The 18378-nt window shown below is 52.4% G+C and overlaps 1 protein-coding gene across 4 annotated transcripts in view; it reads left to right on the forward strand.

Moving 5' to 3' along the window:
* RBPMS2 (RNA binding protein, mRNA processing factor 2) overlaps positions 1-18378 on the forward strand; it is a 95353-nt gene that overhangs the window by 36419 nt on the left and 40556 nt on the right. For 2 of the 4 annotated variants that reach the window (XM_074965953.1, XM_074965951.1), the window contains 2 exons: positions 10563-10632; positions 11322-12573. In XM_074965953.1, the coding sequence (XP_074822054.1) occupies positions 10563-10625 (63 nt within the window). In that variant the 3' untranslated portion in view covers positions 10626-10632; positions 11322-12573. Of the gene's footprint in view, positions 1-10562; positions 10633-11093; positions 11225-11321; positions 12574-18378 lie in introns of those variants that run through there. The other 2 variants (XR_012641261.1, XM_074965952.1) reach the window with 2 other exon arrangements.

Genomic DNA, 18378 nt, shown 5'->3' on the forward strand with positions numbered 1-18378 from the left:
GCATCTGTAAGGAGAAGCTGCAGCTGACTGCCCCAGCACTCACATTCCTGGTGACCTGCCAGCAGGTAGATGTCAGTGGGTTGGGGGGGGCAGGGTAGGTAGGACAGATCCTGGGGGACTGCAGGTGATGTATTTGCTCTTCTCCAGAGACTCAAATAGCTCTCTGGCTCCTGCTGGAGAAGAGTGAGAACCATTGTAGTGTTGCACAGGTGACTTCAGCTATGCTGTGTGGCTGGCTGGCAGAAAGGCCAAGTAGTGTGAGCACTGAGGTGGCCTCTAGCAATTGGTATTTTAGGGGAGCAGCTTCCAGGGCCATAGGACTGTTGGGGAGTCCTGGTCTGGAGGGCATCTAGGATGTTAAATGTCATGTAGGAAGCCAAGCCCATCTGATTCTTTCCCAGCAGAGGACAGCCTGGTGCTGGAGAACTTGTGTTGGCTTTGAGGGTCTGGTGCACAATTGTCCTTTCAACATGAGGTCCAGCTTGCTCCTCTGGAGAAGGTGGTGACTTTCTGTTACCAGTGAGCAGTTCTGACTTTCTGCAGGGAATGCCAAGTGGCTCTATACTTGGTTGGGAGCCAACATCTAGTCCAACATAATGTCCTGCCTTTGCAAGTCCATAACATTCAGTTGTTACCTGCCCAGTAGGATGAGAGCACTTCAGGTTCCCATAGCTTGGTGCCCAAGTGGGATTGTCTGAAAACAGGCTTCGTTAGTTGCCTGATGCAGGCTAGGGACTCTCGGGTGCCTTCAGAATCTGTTGAAAGGGGGGAAGCAGCTACTTCTCAGGCTACAACCAGCTTGCTCAGGCCTAGCTGAATCTCATTCTGACTCCCACCCAGGTATAGATGCCTTTTTAAGGCACTGTGTGGGTGAGGCCTGAATGCTCATTGAAATGCCTCTCCTGAACAGCAAGCTGTGCTCCTGCATGCACCTTCCAGGGCTGGCTTGGTAGGGAAGAAGCTCTCCTCACCCAGCTCCTTCTTGCCTCCCCAGAACCAAGGCTGCTAGGAAGCCTGGGCATGTGTAGCAGGTGGCAGGCTAAGCTGTCTCCATGCTGCATGTTGCAGTCCTAATGCCAGGCCCTTCTGGCCAAATGCTGCTTCTTACACCCCAGCCCTCTGGAACACCCTGGGAGCAGATGGGTGGAGTCAAGTGCCTGCTGCTGCTTAGTGGTGGGAGGGCTGTCAGTACTTGGCTAGACCACCCTAGTAGGGGGCAGTCATTTCCTTGGATGGTCACATCTGCGTGACTTCCAATCTAGATTGCTCTGGCCCCAATGGCAGGGAGGCAGCGTCAGCTGAAACCACTCCCCCAATCTCCTCTGTGGCAGAGGGCTCCCTTTGACTCTTGCTGGGCTCAGCTGCCATCTCCTCTCCCTCTTGTGAAGACCTCTGCCTGCAGGGCAGGGTGGTGGCTGGCATGTTGACCTAGAGCCTGCTGGAAGTGCAGCCGCTAACCGCCAACGGCCAGCTCTTTGGCAGCCGGACAGCACATTCCTGCCTGCGCCGTGCCGGGGACTCAGTGTCAGGGCTGCAGCTTTTCTGTCGAGGCACAATCTGAAGACTGATTCCAGCCAGAGGCTGCCAGGTCAAGTCTGACTCCAGGAGACTCCTCCAGAGCAGTGCTGGGGGCTCTGAATTCATGCTAGTCCACCCCCACTCCCTCTGCACCATGCCCTGGATGCCAGACTAGCTGGCTAAGTCAGTCTTATTACTGGGCACAAGGAGCCTGAGGCTGGCTGACAGCTTGGATTTTTTTTGTTAGCAAACTTTAGTCACCTAGAGGCTGCAATGGGTGCCTTTGATTAACCTGAACCTGCCTTTGAGAATTGCTAAACTAGCTCTAGTCCATGCAAGGTGGCAAGCAATGCAAAGGATGGTAACTAGCACCTCTGAGGTACAGGAGTGTAAGGGTATGTCTACATTGCAATTCAACCCATGGCTGGCCTGTGTCAGCTGACTCTAGCTCACAGGCTGCTTAACTGCAGTGTAGATGTTTTGGGCTCTTGGACCCTGTGAGGTGGGAGGGTCCCAGAGCTTGAGTGTCTACACTGCAATTAAACAGCTCCTTAACCCCAATCCTGGGAGCTGCATCACAGGTAGGCTGCAGGTGTCTAATTGCTGTGTAGAGACCCTAGGTGGCTGCCCTAGGCCAGCCTTCCTTTTGAGGGACTGTTTGCCCTTGGGGCTGAGTGGCAAGAGTCCTGCACAAAGAGCAGGCAGAGGATTGGGTTAGCTCAGGTGACTGAACTCCCACAGACATTCAAATTTCTTCCTGCAGGCTGGAGCAAGTCTTCAAACTTCCTAATATTTCCATGGTCAGAAATCCAGGGACCAGCCTGGCTGGGTTGGAGAGCAGTGGCCTGACTGGGTCCTCTTAGCTCAGCCTTTTGGCTTTTTACATGTTAACATTACAGCTCCCAGATGACTTGAAGGGTCAAACTACAGCTTGGGTCACTGTCTACTACCAAGGAGTAAAGCCTCCCTGTGAACAGAAGGACAAGGGGGGAACTCAAATCCTTGTACTCTGCAACACAGGGGAAGCACTTGGAGCTGCTGCAAGTGAGGTGCTGGTTGCTGGCTCATGAGCTGTTGGGTGGTAGATTCTCTACCACCTCTGCTGATACAGCCCTGTGCCCTTGGAGAAGACCCTGAAAACTCTCCCTGCTGATGTTCTGAAGTGGCAAGTAGCTGTGGTGTGCAAAGCAAGCTTGAGAGAACACTGGTCTTTGTGCTCAGACAAGAGATGAAGAGCTGGGTGCATGAAATGCTCTCCACTAAATCTCATAATGCAGAAACCCTTTTGGGGCAAAGAAGCAGCAAAAGCTTCCACCTGAGATGAGATCCCATTGTACTAGGTCCTGTGCAGACATAGGAATATGTGGTCCCTGTCCTGAAGCTCTCCCAGTATGAGTTGGGTGGGCTCGCAGAGGAAGACTCCACAAAGCTCCTGTGTGGCTTTTTGTTGTTGGAATCCTCTCTCCCAATGGCCATGGTGTGAACAAACAAATCCAAAAACCATTGTTCACTGTCCTATCCAGTCCATTAGGACCTGAGCCAGCACTGGGGGATGAACAAGTGCCAAAAGATATTCTAGACAAGAGAATCCCAGCTGGATTTGTGTCAGATGCCTAGTTGTGAAGGGCTACCTCCTGAAGTAGACTCATCTAAGTCCCATGGCAGGCTCTTTGCCTTGTTCCAGTAAGCAGCTCACCCTCTGGACTCTGTATTGGTGTGTCTGAAGTCTCTCTAGAGCCTGATCTGATGTGACTCTAGGGATGACTGAGACTGCAGCATCACTTTGCTGCCTTCAGGAAACTCCTTTATCCATTCTAGCCTCCCGCCACTGGCTCAGGTGTGAGGCCTGAATTTTTCTCCTTTCAGCTGTACATCTGACCAGAGCAGTGGCTTGGGTACACTTGTGGGCCCCTGAATCTGCTGTCACACAACTCCTCCATTCGCACTTCCATTTCCTACAAAGGCAGAAATTGGTAGCATCTTGGAATATACCTAAATTTTCTACCTCCCTGGCTTCAGTAAGCTTCCCTGGGAACTGACAGTCTCTCCAGGAAAGGAGTCTGCCTCAGACTGCCCACTGGGCTGCGGCCCTCCAGATTCTAAGTGGTCAGCCTGTCTTGCCTTTACACATGAAGATGGCATGAGCATCCTTGCTGTATGTCTGTCTGTTCTAACCACAGCCCAAGAAACAACCTGAGGTGCTCCTCATGGAGGTTCCTACAGCCTTCCCCACTCCAAACAGGGGAGCTAGACTTCAGCAATTCCATCTTGGAGGCAGGTGCAGGCAGTGGTGGCATCTTTTTGCCTCCCTAGGAGGGGGCTAGTAGGTGCTCAGCATACACTGCTCCCCAGGCTAAAGCTGGTGTCTCTTCCAGTCCAGTAGTAACACTGTTGGTTTCAAAAGCCCATCTAGCACCATAGGGGGGGCTCTGCCCAGGGCAGCACAAAGCACCTGATCAAATCCCTTGGAGTAGGGGCAGGTTGTTTGACAACTCTAACTGTGTACTGCACAGTGAGTCAGTTTTTCCCCCACACTGAAATCCCATTGGGTAATGGCTGCCTTCTGCCAGCTTCTTGGAGACCTTTTCTTACATGTGCTGATTTTTTTTTGGGGGGGGGGTACAACTCCCCAAATGACTGCTTGCTGATGCCACATCAGAGGCTGCCCTGCCCACCGGGATGCTTGGTGTGAGCCTCTGGGCAGCAGGCAAGGAGGCAGATGTCCCCAGTGCTGTGCAGGCAATGTGGGGTTTAAACCCTGAGCTGGTGGATGTATAAATGAAAAAATGGCTTCTGGGGCAGGAAAGGGGAGTAAGTAGAATGGCAGGAAAGGACAGCCCAGCAGGAAGAAGTAGAAGACTGTTCACACCACAGCCTGTATCCAAATTTCTAACTGGCTGAAACCCACTTGCTTTGTACAGAACCTGGGTTTGAACTGTGGCCCCCTGCTGGGCCCACTTAGGTGGTTTTGAGGTGCTTTAAGTCAGGCAACGTGTGTGTGTGGATGCTGGGAAGAGTTAGGGGTGAAACCTGGGTAAGAGCCCAGGGTTACTTCTGCAGTGAGGACACCCTACTAGCTGCTAGAGACTAAACAAGGGCTAGATTTTTTTTTTGGACCCCCCCCTCCCACCCTTTGGCAGGGATTGCAGCCTTGTGTACTTTGTGCTTGGTCGCTGCAGCCTGGTTTTACAAGAGCCGTCTCCTTGGTCCCGTGCAAAGGAGGCTCAGCTCTGGGGCTGGAGCCTCTCTGCAGCAGAGGCTGCCTGCCAGTGTTAAAGAGCATTACTCCACTCTGTAAATGGGGATTTTCCATTCCTGGTCAGCTGGGCAGGATGGAAGAAACTAATTCCAGATGGTGTGGGGGAGGGACAGAGGACATGGAGTATGGGAAACTTGTATGAACTCTAGCTGTCCCTGTGTATGGAGGGACATTTGGGGGAGGAGGACTTTGAAATGTGACCATCATAGTAACTGGGAAGGAGCAGCAGTGACTGGCCCTAATCTGAATCTGTAACTGGGTTCAATATCTGTGGCTCACAGGGCTTTCCTCTCCCTGGGGCAGTGGGACCAGGAGAGGGCTACTCAGAGGGAGAGGATAAGCACAAGGGGGAATTGCTCCAGGAAATTAGGCCCTGGTGGCTTACCACAGCAGAACCAGCTCCTCCTGAAGAGGATGGGCATTATGGTCTCTAAAGTTACATCTATCCTGCATTGTAAACCCAGGTCTGGGACATGGGCTTGGATACACCTGGGTTTCCAACTGCTGGACCTAGGTGTTTCTGCTGTGCCAACACATCCATACTGCACAACTCAGGTCTGCTGCTTGAGCTGCATCCACACTGCAGAATGATGGGTCTTAGAGCCCAGGTCCTGCTGTGACTCAGGCCTGTCCCATAGCAGGGTCCTGAGTGCTTACGGATGTGAGTCACACTTTGTGTGGACTGAGGGGGTGGGGTGGGCTCAAACCTGACTCAAGCCCAGGCTTGGTGTGCGGTGTAGACTGTCCCTAGTGGGCTGAGGCTTGGAGTTCTAATTCCAGTTCTGACTTGCTGTGGCCTTTGTCCTCTCACTGGTACCATGGGGGTAGTGCCAGAGACACCCAGTTATTTTCTAGCTGAAACTCACTCCCCACTGTCTTTTGGCAATGTCACTAAGCCAGATCCCCTGGCTGGAGGGACTCTGCATCCAGTCAAGAGCCTATGGTAGGTTGAAGGGGATAAGAGGGGAGACCCTACCATTATACAACCCAGCAGTGCATGACATGGCTTCCACATGCCCTGGGCTGGTGAGCTTCCTGCAGCCTGGGAGGGACTGGAGGGTTCAGGCTTTGTAACTTTCACCTGTAGTCCAGGAGCCAAGTCTGAGTGGCTGCCATATTGTGGATGCCAGTTAGCCTTAAAATCAATGGGCACAACATGAAGTGACCTGAGTGCCAATGACAGGTGGGAACAGAAGCTTTGATTTCAAACTCATTGGGGCAGAGCTGGTCCTGTTGTATGTTTGAAGCACCATGCATGTGACTGGCATAAGAAGTCCACTTGGAACTGGACTCATCACTAGTTTCAAAGGGGGCTAGAGACTAACAGCCATTAGCCTCAGTGATCCCACTAGGCTAGATTGGGGGAAGGGCTTTCCCTCCACCTCTGCTGTTCCTGTCCTGTAAACCCACAGCACCCCAGTCTCTGGCTGTCAGTCCAGCCCCTGAACTCTCAGACATTGTGATCATAGCAATTCTGTAGCTCTGACAATCTCAGCTTGTTTTAGCCACCATAAAATGTAACTCAGTCCAGGACCGTGTGGCTGCCCGCAGTAGCTCAAGTCCACTTCCATTGCTTCTCCTGGGAGTGATTTTTCTCTTCTCAAAAGAAGGCTGTAGGTGTTACAGCTCAGTCAATGCAGAATGCCCTGTCTTACAAGGCTGTGGAATTCTTGGCCCAATCTCAGAAAACCCCAGACATCCCATCTCCCTGATAGGCCAAATGAGTCCCAGATCCCAATGCTGGAAGGCTTGGTTCTGAACTGCACTTCTTGGGCTCAAATGCAGCTTGGGTCTGCTCACCCTGCCCCAGCCTGTACCAACCTTTAAGCTTGAAAGGCTGTTCCTGACTGACCCAATTTCTGCCAAGTAGGGTTGGGAGTGAGGCAGCAAACGAGTGTCAAAGGAAAGAAACGGCATAAAGACACACAGCTGAGCCCCTTGGCCTCTCTGATCAGGAGGAGGAACTCCACCTGTAAGAGGACTGTGCCCAGAACACCTAAGCCACGGGGTGGAAGACTCCTCCAGCTTTCTTGCTATCTAGCTAGAAGATGCAATATGCTCAGTTACTATCTAAGCAGGGGTCTGTCAGCCAGCCCAGTTGTAAACCCCTCCCACCAAGGACACTTCCAGCACAGCCTCTGAATGGCATTTTTCTGCAGCAGTCCACTGGATGGTTGGAAAGGAGCTAATCATTAGGAATCCAGTGTCCTACCTGCACAGTAGGACTTGCTGTACACATGGGACTCAGGCTGTCCTGGAATCTACTTTTAAGAACTGTCTGTTCCATGAACAGCTTGTTCCTTTTGTGGAGAGGCCACAGCACAGGGCAGGTTTATTGTCTATACCACTACTAGGCCTGGGCCCTCAAAACAACCTCCAGGAAGGCCTGTGCAGTTGGATCAGAGGATGGAGGCGGCTGGCTTTCCAGCCGGTGGGTTGGAAAATCCACAGTTATCTTTATCCACCTGCGGTCAGCCTCGTTCTCCCAGCATGCCAACACCCTCCTAGTGCCCAGAGGTGCACAGCCTCTGCTTGCAGAGCTTTCATTGAACATAGACTAGCTTTCTTGATGTACTTCCTGTGGCATCCCCCCGCCTGGCCTGCATGAGAGCCAGCCTAGTGACTAATACAAACCACTGCTTTCTAGCACGCCTGTTGCAAGCAGTTGCCTGTAAGGGGTTATCTGGGAGTAACTGTTAACCCCTCACAAGCTGCAGCTACAGCTCTAAACTTCAAGCAAGAGCCCCCCACTCACTCTTCAGACTGTCTGGAGGCAGAACTTTATTGCAGACTCTTCCAAGGTAACTTCTCCTAGTGGTGTCAGCCTAGAGCCTCTCCCACAGGGAAGGTGTCATTTGCCAGCAGCCTGGACACAGTCATCTTTCTGTAACTCTGCTGCCATTCTCAGCCTAATGCTATAAGAGGCCCAGTGCACTGAGTTCTAGCTCTTCCTTGGCACTGATGCTTGGTCAGTGGTGAGGCTGGCACCTTGCAGGGCTATGTGGTGCCAGCTGTTAGCAAGTGAATGAGCATTTAACTAAAACATGGAGGGATATGGTGCTGCCCTTTAATGGAGGGACCAGAAGGTAAGGGACCTTCTGCTAACCTGAGCTAAATCAGGCTTTCTAGCTTTGTAGTGGCCTGTGCAGTCTCTTGGCTCTTCATCTGCCAGGATTCTTGCCTCATTTCCCCCAGTGGAGTTGGGATTATCTAGTGACTTTCTTCTGAGAGCTTCCCCATTCAGTCACACAGCCCTTCAGCTCTAGGGCCTGTATACACTTGGCTTAGGTATGTGGCATCTCTGAGGACAGGCTGAGAGATGACCAGCCCAAGGCAGTGGGGCAGGTCACCCTTGAAGCACAGGGAATGTTTCTGCTTTCCCTATTTGCTGCATCATGGTAATGCCTCCCCACTCTGACTGCTCCCAGGATGCTGGGAGCACCCCCATTCTCTAGGGCTGACACCACTAGGCTGGTGCTGCGGAGTGTCCCCCTGCTGGGCAGAAGCTCTGGGACATCAGGTCTTGATACTGGCTAACGCTCCCAATCCTCTGAGTAGCAGCTAGCCACCAGTGGCAGTCATGGCTGTTCCAGACCACCACTCCTTGCGCTATGGACATGTGAAATTCAGTCACAAGCACCTCTGAGTCTTAGTGATGCTTCTCCATACACCAGCAGCCTCTTCAATGGGTCAAATACCCCTGCTAGCAGGCTGGATGACAATAGTTGGCCAGATGCCTGTTCTGCGCATCTTATTTCTATTTCCTTTTTACTCCAGCAAAAGCTTCCTCACCTGGCCTCCCAGCTGTACTGAGCCAGTGACTGGGAGTGGGGTTGCAGTGCTGGGTCTGGCCCACTTAGTGAAGGGGAAAGCAACAAGTGGGCCCTGTGACTCAGCTGTGCCAAGCTGGGCATGTCCCCGTCTTGTACCAGCTGTTTGCTCAGGTTGATGGAGTCAGGCTTGTCCTTCAGGTTTCTCTCCTGGGGGCAGGATTGCAGGTCCTTGTGAAGCAGATGTATGGGCATGCATTGCCATAGAGAAGGGGGACTTCACAGGAAGCAGAGATGCAGTAGCAGGTGACCTATGGGTTCCATGTGCCAATCACCAGTATAATTACTGTGATGTATCCTGCTGGGGTAGTCTTAAATGTCAAATGGCTTGATGTCCCCCAGCACCCTTGCTGGTGGCTTGAGTGTCTCCTGACCAATCAGTGTTGCTCCTCTTGTTGAAGGGATTTGCAAGCGATAGGGAGTCCTCCCTTCACTTTCTCCATGTGCTAGGGCTAGTTGTGTGGAGGAGGATTGGGACGTAGGTACTAGCTGCCTCTGGCCACGCCCAGGCAGAGAGGCTGAAGCCATGTTCTCTGAAAGGTAGCACACAGCACTGCCAGCAAATCCCGTAGGGGATGCAGTGCTGCTGGATTGTGGATGAGATGTAAGGCTATGGTCCTGAGTTGGTCTGGACACTAAAGATCCTATGCCAGGGCATGAGACCTGGTGGTGTAGGTATATTCTCTTCCCCCCCCCCCCCCAACACACACACCCTATTTGGGGGACAGAATGGTTATGGCCTGTGACTTCCTTCCAGCTGAATACCCCAAGATCCCTTCCCTAATGCTAACCAGGGCTCTGCCATTGGTACTCTGCCTCCTTCCACCCAAAGTACTTAGTTGAAAGTTTGAGTCAGTAAGAATTTGTGACTAACTTGAGGTCATAGCTCTATCTAGATAACCATAGGGGAAACCCCCTTCCCCTCCCCCCCCAGCTTCCTCATGAGTTGCAATGTTAGACGCTTCCTGTACAGCTGGAACTCAGCAGGCCAACTTGAGAAGCTTTCTACCCCTGAACTCTCTAGCCTGTGTATCTTGTAACAACCTGTGGGTCCCCTCATGACAGTCTGTCTTGCTGCTATCAGATGTACTTGCCCTTAACAGTGACTCCATGGGTGATCTTTTCAGAGGCATGCATGGCAGTCAGCTGGTGGCTCCCTCTTCCTTCACAGGAAATCTTTCTCCCTAGCTCCATTGGGAGAAGTGTGTGGTGTGAAAGGACCCCCTCACTCTAATAGGGTTGGAGAAGTGCCACACTTCCCAAGCCCCCAGGTAAACAATTGCCAGGGCTCATGGTATACAGGCCTAGAAAGACACTGTTATGGTTGGGGTCTTAGACTCCAATCTGAGTGTGAACACAAGTACTCCAGTTAATGATTCATCAGTGTGTTAAGAAAAGGATTATGATGCTGCAGGTTTGACAGGCCAGCTATTGTGGGCTCCTCCTGAGATGGCTTCTAACAAGCCTGAATGCCAAGCTATGCTCCTGTTGTATTGATATACTGGCAATGCTAGCCTGTGTGCCCTTGGCAGGGGGCAGTTAAGTTCATCCAAATCCAGACAACTTCCAGATCTTGGGTGAACTCCATATTGGCCCCATTCCTAAAGCCAAATCTTAGGTGCTAAATGGAGGAAGAGGCTTCCTTCGGCTAAAGAGCATAAAGGGGGAATAGGAGTCTCCTGACTCTTATCTTAGTTACTTAAGCTCAACTGTGAAAGAGCCCTTTGTGGTGCTGGGGTCTGGATTTCAGCATGTGGAGCAGCATGCAGTCCAATGGTAGCCTGGAGCAGCAGGCCCTCCTGAGGGATAGCATCCAGGTATCGGTCTAGAGGCCACTCTTCTCTCGCCCCCCCCATACTGGGTGGAACTGCCCCTCTGTGGCACAAAGGGGTGTGCAATTCCTAGTCTCTGTGTTAGCAACATTATCACAGTAGCGGAATGGCTTTCTCTTTCAGATGCGCTGGTATCCTCCCTCCGAAGCTACCCAGCAAGGATGGAAGTCTCGTCAGTTTTGTTAGTTCTTCAGTAAGTATGTCTGCTTGGAAGTGGGCGTAGGCCAGTGCTGTGGGGACAGTGCTGCAATCTGTTCTGGGTCCTTGCATTCCTGGCCTCTGGGCTGCATGAAAATCTGGCCTGGCCTTGAAGTGCTGCCTTGAGTGGGACTTGTATATATCGTTGGGGGTGTGTGGAGGGAAGTCTCTCTCATCCAGACAGAGTGGCAAGCATTCTCAATAGCCCACACGTCATCTACTACTGCATCCTGCTTAGGTGATGCAGGGACTGGAGTAGCAGAATTTCCCTTTTTTTTTTTTTTTTTTTTGTCTTCCTCTACTAACTGTGAGTTCTGGGGCCCTCTTGTTCCCAGCAGCTGATGTGACTCCGACCCAAAGACTGCATAGGAAACTTTGGCCAAATTAATGCTAAACATTGGCCTGGGTGTGTTGCATTAAGGGTCTGAATGTCAGATCTGTTCACTCACATTGCAGCTGGCATGGAGAATCATTAAAGGGAATGAAGAGTAAGTGTGTAAAAACTGAAGATCCTGGTAGTAAACGTTGAGTCCCAACTTTACCACCTGAGCAGGAAGGAGGCAGCCTGTCACCTGCTGTGTCCTATGGTGAGGGTGAACACATTATCTGCCCCGCAGGTAATCTCAATGGCCTGGTAAATGAATTAAGAGCAATGCTCAGTGTGCCCTGTCTCTTATGTTCCAGAGTGTCTCTCTTGGCTTGTTCCCTTCTTTGTCTCTCCATGGAACGATGTGCCAGGGATGAAGTAATGGATCCATCAAAATCCATTTTGGTTTGTGGACACTCCGCAGTAACCTCACATTTCTCCTGGTATGGAGTTGTGGGCTTCCCTGTTAGACTGTGAATATATCCATACCCACCCAGCTCAGTGGACTGCATTCTGCCTGTCCTCTCCCCCGCTTCCCCTCCCAACAGATTCCCAGACTGAGTTTCTCCTTCCTGTGCCACTGAAGCCTAGATGGAGGGACTCAATCCTGGTGGTAACAGACGGGTTCATCCCTACCAAGACACTGGTGCCAAATGAGGCCTAGCTGTACAGAGCAATACCCAGGCTGCCTTGCCCTCAACTTTATGCAGCTCTGCTGAAGGAAATGAAAGACAATCAGTTTTGCATGTTTTCTGGCATGAATTTAAAACACTTAACTTTGTGTATGTGTGAGTGTGTAAGTTTGTTCTAGCATTTGTGTAACTGTAGCAACAGGTCTTGGCCTAACTCTTGATCTAGCAAGGTTTTTCATCTTGCTTCTGTGAAGACTTGGCTTTCAAAAATACTATCCTTGTCTCACCCCTACTTGTCCACCTCCCCAGCCCTGCATTCTCCAGTCTGACCAGAAGATTTGAAAAATGTTTGTTTAGAGTACAATGCACTGGGTTTCTTTTCTTGTCCGGTCTCTTCTCTTGTTTTTAAAGTCAGGGTTATCTTTTTTTTTCCCCTCAGACTTTATATAGAACAGCTGTAAAATATCTAACTTTTTTCTTCCCTCCCCTGCCCCCCCCCATCCTTCTGATTGGAGAGATTCCAGTGTTGCCAAATCAGCTATCCTTATGGGAGTTCAGAACAAAAAGTACGAGTATTTTTGTACCATCTGTAATAAGGAAATATTTATGCATCATAAAGAATTTTTGTGTGTTTTTTCGTGTGCAATTATTAAAGAGAAACTGTAATCCGGTAAGATAAGTTAATGTTTAGTTAAAAGCTTGAAAGAAAAGTTTTTTCTGTAACAATGATTCCGTCAGGCGTAGTAAATGAGAAACTGTGCAATTTTTGTTTTTTATTTTAGCATCTTATTGCTTGGTATTGAAGTGCTTAAGTATTCTATACAACCATGGCTGTCTTGCTTGTATTAAGACTTCTGAGAATAAGTTGCTATAGAATTGCTGATCCTATGAGAATGTGAAACTGGATAATATATGAAATGCAAAAAATATACCCAGAGGCTGCTGTGACTCTCTTTTCTGTTGTCTGTGGTGTCTTTTTTCTTCTGAGCACCAGAAGTCTCAAAGCACCTCAGCTTGAGAAGAGCCCTGCACCACCCCAGGAGGCAGGTCTGTCATGCCCATCATAGGTAAGGAAAGGGAGGCACCAGGGTCGAGTGACCTTTCTAAAGTCACAGAGCAAGTCGGTGGCAGAACACAGGCATTCTGGTAGAAATGTACAAACTTTCTCACTTGCATAGTAGGTAGTGCTTGGGTTGGCTTGCGAACTCAAACAGGCACCAACTTGACCTTTTTTTCTCTGAAAAGTCAAACTTACCAGCCCTAAAATGACTTTCTCCCCCCTACAAGCTAGGAACCTCCAGTGTCTGTCACCTTAAGTGTCTCCTGGCTCTTGTGATCACATGTTGGGACCTCCCTCTTAGCAGAAATCCTCCAGCCTGCCCCTCCTAGTCAAATTCAGCATGTGGTATGTCAAGGGAAGGGCACTGAGTGGGCACCTTTCTACCCACTCTGGGGCACCCCAGCTGATGTCTACAAAGGATCATGACCCTGCTCAGTCAGTGACTTGTTCCTTCACTCTCAACAGCTACTTGAGCTTCACCCCATGTCTAAGCCTGCCTGGATGGAGATGCTTCACCTTACCATCTGCATTGTCTTCACAGCCCTAACAGGCCTGTGATCAGCTATGTATACAGTGTGGCTTTTCCTAGGCCACAGGGGCTTCCTTGTTCTCTAGGCTCTTCCCCTCTGGTTTTGCAGGAGCAGCACCCTGTGTGGATGCTTCAGGCCCCTGACCTATTTCTAGCTGGCAGGGGAGGGGCTTCTTTCCCAGTCATTTAACATGCAAGAGGCTCTTGCAATGCCTTCCTCTGAAGAGGTGGGATGGTGGCATGTCTGCATGATGTGCTGCCTTTACACTCCCTCTATGCCTGTGAAATAAGTGCCATGAAACTCATAAGGGGAGAGTTGAGGCAGTGACTTCTGCAAAGTAAAACAAACTGGCAACCTACAAGTGTAAAGTGCAGGCCTCATTGAATGTCACCATGTACCCTGACCAGGTCTTGCATAGAAGCACTGGCTGAGACCTTTCTTTTTGCCCTTCAGCCGATCTCGGGATCAGTCTAGGGGGCTTGGTCTGTGTAGCCCTGAAGCTTTCAGGTCTAACTCACACCCCAGTCAGAGGCAAAAGGAGCCAGTTCCTGCCTCTGCTTCCCTGTCCCTCTGGGAAGACACCTTGCCATACATGAGGCCCTCTGCTCTTGGCATGGGTTGGATGAGGGCAAAGACTTCCCCCAAGCTGCTTGCTGTATGGAGGCCTAAGATGCAAGCAAAGGGGAGCCTGCCCCTTTCCAACCCCACGTCATTCCCTTTGCTTCTAAGAATCTGTACCTCTTCCCTGAAACTCAGTGGCATTTCCTAGGGCTAGAGTAAGAACTGGCCCTAGATCTGTTCTCCCCAGAACTAAGGGCTTGGGTATTGTCCTTGCTAGGTGCTGCTTCTGGAGTATTTCCCTGGTTGTAGACATGCACATCCAAAGTGCATCATGCAAGCACTTTCCCTGCTGCTCAGCATGAGCTGCCCAGGTCCCCTTTTCTTGCTCCGCATCAGTGGGGGTTCTGGTTTTAGCTTCCATTGCTGGAGGGGAGCAGTCAATGCCTGGCTGAAATGCTGTCTGCCTGTAGCTATCAGATGCAGTTTTGTAACCACCTTGGTCCCCAGCTAGTAGTGATGGGGAGGTGGGGATGAGGTAAAACCTTTTTTGGGGCCAACTTCTGCTTGTCACCACCTCTAGGTTAATCAGTCAGTGGCTTTCTTCTATCTCTCTGCCCCCTGAGTTCCTACTCATGAGGTGAGGCTGCCCTCCAGCCTTCTGCTGAGGCTGGGAAGGGCTCTCCCTCTGCTGTCAGAATGTTTTGCTGTTTTTCCTGCGTAGGACGGGGAAGCCGAGATCTCCATAGAAGGAAAACCTCCTCTGCCTGCAGTTGTGCTCCTCCCAAATACTCATGTATGCGCCTCTCTGCTGCAGTGAGCTGGCTGGCTCAGCTGCTAAGCCCTTGCTCCATGCCATGGTAATGCAGAGCTCCAGAAGGCAATGCGGGGAAGAGGACGTGAGGCTCCAGCCATAGCAAGGCCGGTACAAGGCAGCATTAGTCTGGCAGCCTGGGCCCTGTGCTGGACCTAGCCTCCTGCTAGCAGCTGCTCACCTCAACCTTTGCTGCTGGCCCAGCTATTGAACACTGACTTGGGTGTGACCTACAGCTAGACTAACCCAAGAGCTTAGCCAAAAGTAGAGCTACTGGAGCAGAAGAGACCAGCCCACCCTGGTTGCTCTGGGATTCCAGCTACTGAGGGCTGATGCTCTGATCAGCTGCCAAGAGGGGCTTGGCTGGAAGGCTTCCACCCCTGTATTGCTGTGCTCCTGACTCAGGGAGCAGAGTGGGTTGGGTGGCTGGCTCTTTGCAGCAAGGTTCAGCTTGCTCTCCAAGCTGTCACCTGGCAGGGCCATTCAGTGTTCCAATATTTAAAGAGTTGCTGTGATTGCAGAAGCCAGCTGGCTGGGTGCTCTAGGAGCTAGCAAGGGAGGGGCCTGCTCTGCACAGTGGGCCTCTAGTGAACACCAGCTCTTGCTCTTAGGCTGGCAGAAGGGGCAGCCCTCCTGCTCTGCCTGCACAGGCTCAGGCCCGCTCTGGTGGCCAGTGGAACATCACACCAATCTCTGAACAGAGAGGCATGTTCCTATGAATAAATGATGAAATAGCCAAGTGTGTAGAAGCAACCACTCCAGCTCCCTTTGGCTGGAGGAGAAACAGGCCCCACAGCTGATGGGTGATGGCCTTGCTTGCCCCAGGCTGCATTGGACTTACAAACCTAGCCGTGAGCAGGTTCCCAGTTGTAGGATGGCTCTCTGGGGTGGCTGTGTTCAGCTGGACAACCTCCTTCCCTTGCTCCTGGAGCTGCTAGAATCCCATGCTAGGTTGAGCCTGTGGGGGCACAGGGGCAGCCAAGATGTTCCCAACAACAGTGATGTGGGGCAAAAGGAGGCCTCCCATTTGGTGAGTTAGGTGGTGGTGGTGGGGTGGCGTAGCTGGCTGGGGTTGGCCTCCCTTCCCCTTTGCTCTGGCATGGCTCACTAATGAGCAGAGTGGCAGGTGCTTAGCCCCAGCAGGGGAAGCAGCTAGTGCCTCTGGGTATCTTCATTGCTCGAGCACAGCAATAGTGTTGCCACTACTAGCCCGAGTTGGGAGGGGGCATTTAATGGCTGGCCGCAGGAGGAGGGGGGACCCTCCTGGCCTTTAGTTTGGCTAGCTCCTGCCGTGGGCCCTGCGCTGCCCTTGAGTGGCTCTAGGTGGCTCTGTGCCAGTAGCCCATGCAACCTTGGTCCCCAGCAGGCCATGCAAGGGCTCTGATCTCACAACCCACTGTGCCTGCTGGTGTCTCTGTTTCCTCCTGCAAAGGTTGTGGCTTCTTGGGCTTGTTTTCTCTCTCTCCCGGAGCGAGGCCCAGTGCTCCAAGGGCAGAGCTAGGCAGCTTAATAAAGGCAACAAGCAAAACCAAGGAGTTTAAAAAGTCAGCTCTAAAAATAGCCCTTCTGGCTACGGTGCCTGGGAATTGGCTCACGCTGAGGTCCGCTGGGCAGGAGGAACAGCTCCGAGCAGGGCAGCCTGAGCAAACCTCCCTCTCTGGCTCCCTGCTTGGCTGGGGCTTTAGAGTTGCTTCATCTTTTGCTCTGGGCCGGAGGGTGGGACTGGGGGCAGCTCCTTGCAGCTGAGATCAGCATGCCCCAGGGATGCAGTAGCTAGGCCAAGCACTAGGCCAGGAGACTGAGCCCCTTCCCTTTGCTGTATCCTCGTGAAAGCGAGCAGCAGCAGGGATGTAGGTGGGGGCCTGGGCTGGCAGTGCTGGGGGAAGAGAGCTCTGGGGAGCCTGCAATGGGCCCCTTCCATTCCAGGAGCAAAGTGCTGTGTTGGCTGATGCTGGCAGCGTGCCTCCAGCTGCTGGAGCCTGGGGCTGAGCTGCCATCGTGTGTAGGTGCTGGTGGTTGATGCCAGCATCCCATGCACCATGACCTCTCTTGCTGCATTGGGGGCCCCATGTCACTGATTCAACCTCCTTCCGTTGCCGTGGGAGGCTGTGCCCCCAGACCCTCTCCCAGGGTTGGCTCTGGGGCCCCTAGCCCTGCCCCTGGAATGGGCCAGTTTTGTCACTGTGCTGGGTTCTACAGCCTCTCAAATCAGCCCCCAAGCCTGTGTCTCAGTGCCTGCCCCAGAGCCTCCCCCCCCACACTCAGAGCTCTTCCCCGCTCAAGTCTTTGGCTGGGTTTGTGGTGAGCCTTTCTCTTCACCTCCTCTTCCCTCCCGCTGGCTGCCAGATCCAGCCCCATCTCAGCTTTGCTCACCTAAGTGGAAAGCCTCCCGGGGGAGAGCTGGGGGCCAGTGCAGCCGGGCTGTGGGGCTTTAAATTATAGAGAAGATTTTAAAAAACCTTTAGCACATGCATTAACATGGCCTGGGCCATGAATAATTGACACCCAGCGCTAGTCAGCTTTTACACAGGGACCCAGTCCAGCCTCTGCTGCCGCCAAAGTAGGTCATGGCTGCTCCAAGCACTCCTCGGCCAGAAACTGAGAGAGCGTGAGTGTGTGTGTGTGTGTATGTATGTGTGTGCGCGCGCTGACCCTGCCCTTCCTTGTGTGTGCATGCTGACCCAGCCCCTCCCTGTGTGTGTACGCATGTGTGTGTGGATCACAGGCCGCCCCTGCTTGTCCTTGTCTCTGTGCGGCTGGGCACTGACCCTGTCCCTGGGGCTGGATACAGCTGTGGCTGTGCAGTCCCCCCCCCCTTAGCCCCCCCAGGGGTTTCTCCTGGGCAGGAGCCATCCTAGCATGTCTCAGCAACGCTGGCTCCTCCCATCTCCCCTTCCCCTGCCCTGGTGGTGGTGCTGACTCCTGCCCTGAAGGGCTCTGGCTCAGTCTGCCCCCACAGGAGGCTGTGATTCCCAGAGGGTCTGGTCTGGACACCAGCTGCGAGAAGCTGCTGAGGGGCTGCAGGGGCTGCTCTCCAGCTGGGTGCTGGGGATAGTCTGTGAAATCTGGACCATGGAGCTCGGTGGCATGTCTCTAACAGCCTCCTCCGCCCCTCCCTGGGCTCAGCTAACAGTGGGGCTGCAGCACACAGCTGGCAGGGGAGCTCTGATGGGCACAGCTCTGGGAAGGTCAGCAGCGGTGCCAAGGGGAAAGCCAAGACTACTGTCTCAGGCTGCGAAGAATCTGCTGCCAAAGGGGGGTTGGCAAGAAAACCTCCACGTGCCTAAAACTCATGAGCCAGGGCCCCAAAAATCACACAACTGGCTAAACTCACAAGCTTTCGTAACTACAGTGAGTGTGAGGCTCTCATCCGTTGCCAGCTGGTTTCTGAGCCTTCAGGTCACGTTTTTCAAACCTTTCTCTGCAGCCACCAGGGCAACGATTTCCGTTTTTTAACGGGAAAGCTGAGATTCTCAGGTCATCATGTGCCTCCAGGAGCTGGGGATTTAGGAAACGCCTCAAATATTGCGAGAGTCACACTAAACTGGGGAACACTATCAGCCCTGGGGGTTGGTGTCTGTTTCTTGCCTTGCGTCCTGCCTTCGCCCAGTGTGTTAGAGATGGGGTGTGTGTGTGAGATCTTGTGGATCCTGCTGCCTCCTGCTGGGGGCAGGATGGGGGCAGAACCATGGTCGGTGCAGTGCTACCTGCCAGCCCCACCCAGAGCCACACTGGCACTGCAGGCAGCTGAGTTATCCAAATGGCCTGGCATGTGTGCTG

The sequence above is a fragment of the Natator depressus genome, chromosome 10 (assembly GCF_965152275.1).
Source record: "Natator depressus isolate rNatDep1 chromosome 10, rNatDep2.hap1, whole genome shotgun sequence".
NCBI lineage: Eukaryota > Metazoa > Chordata > Testudines > Cheloniidae > Natator > Natator depressus.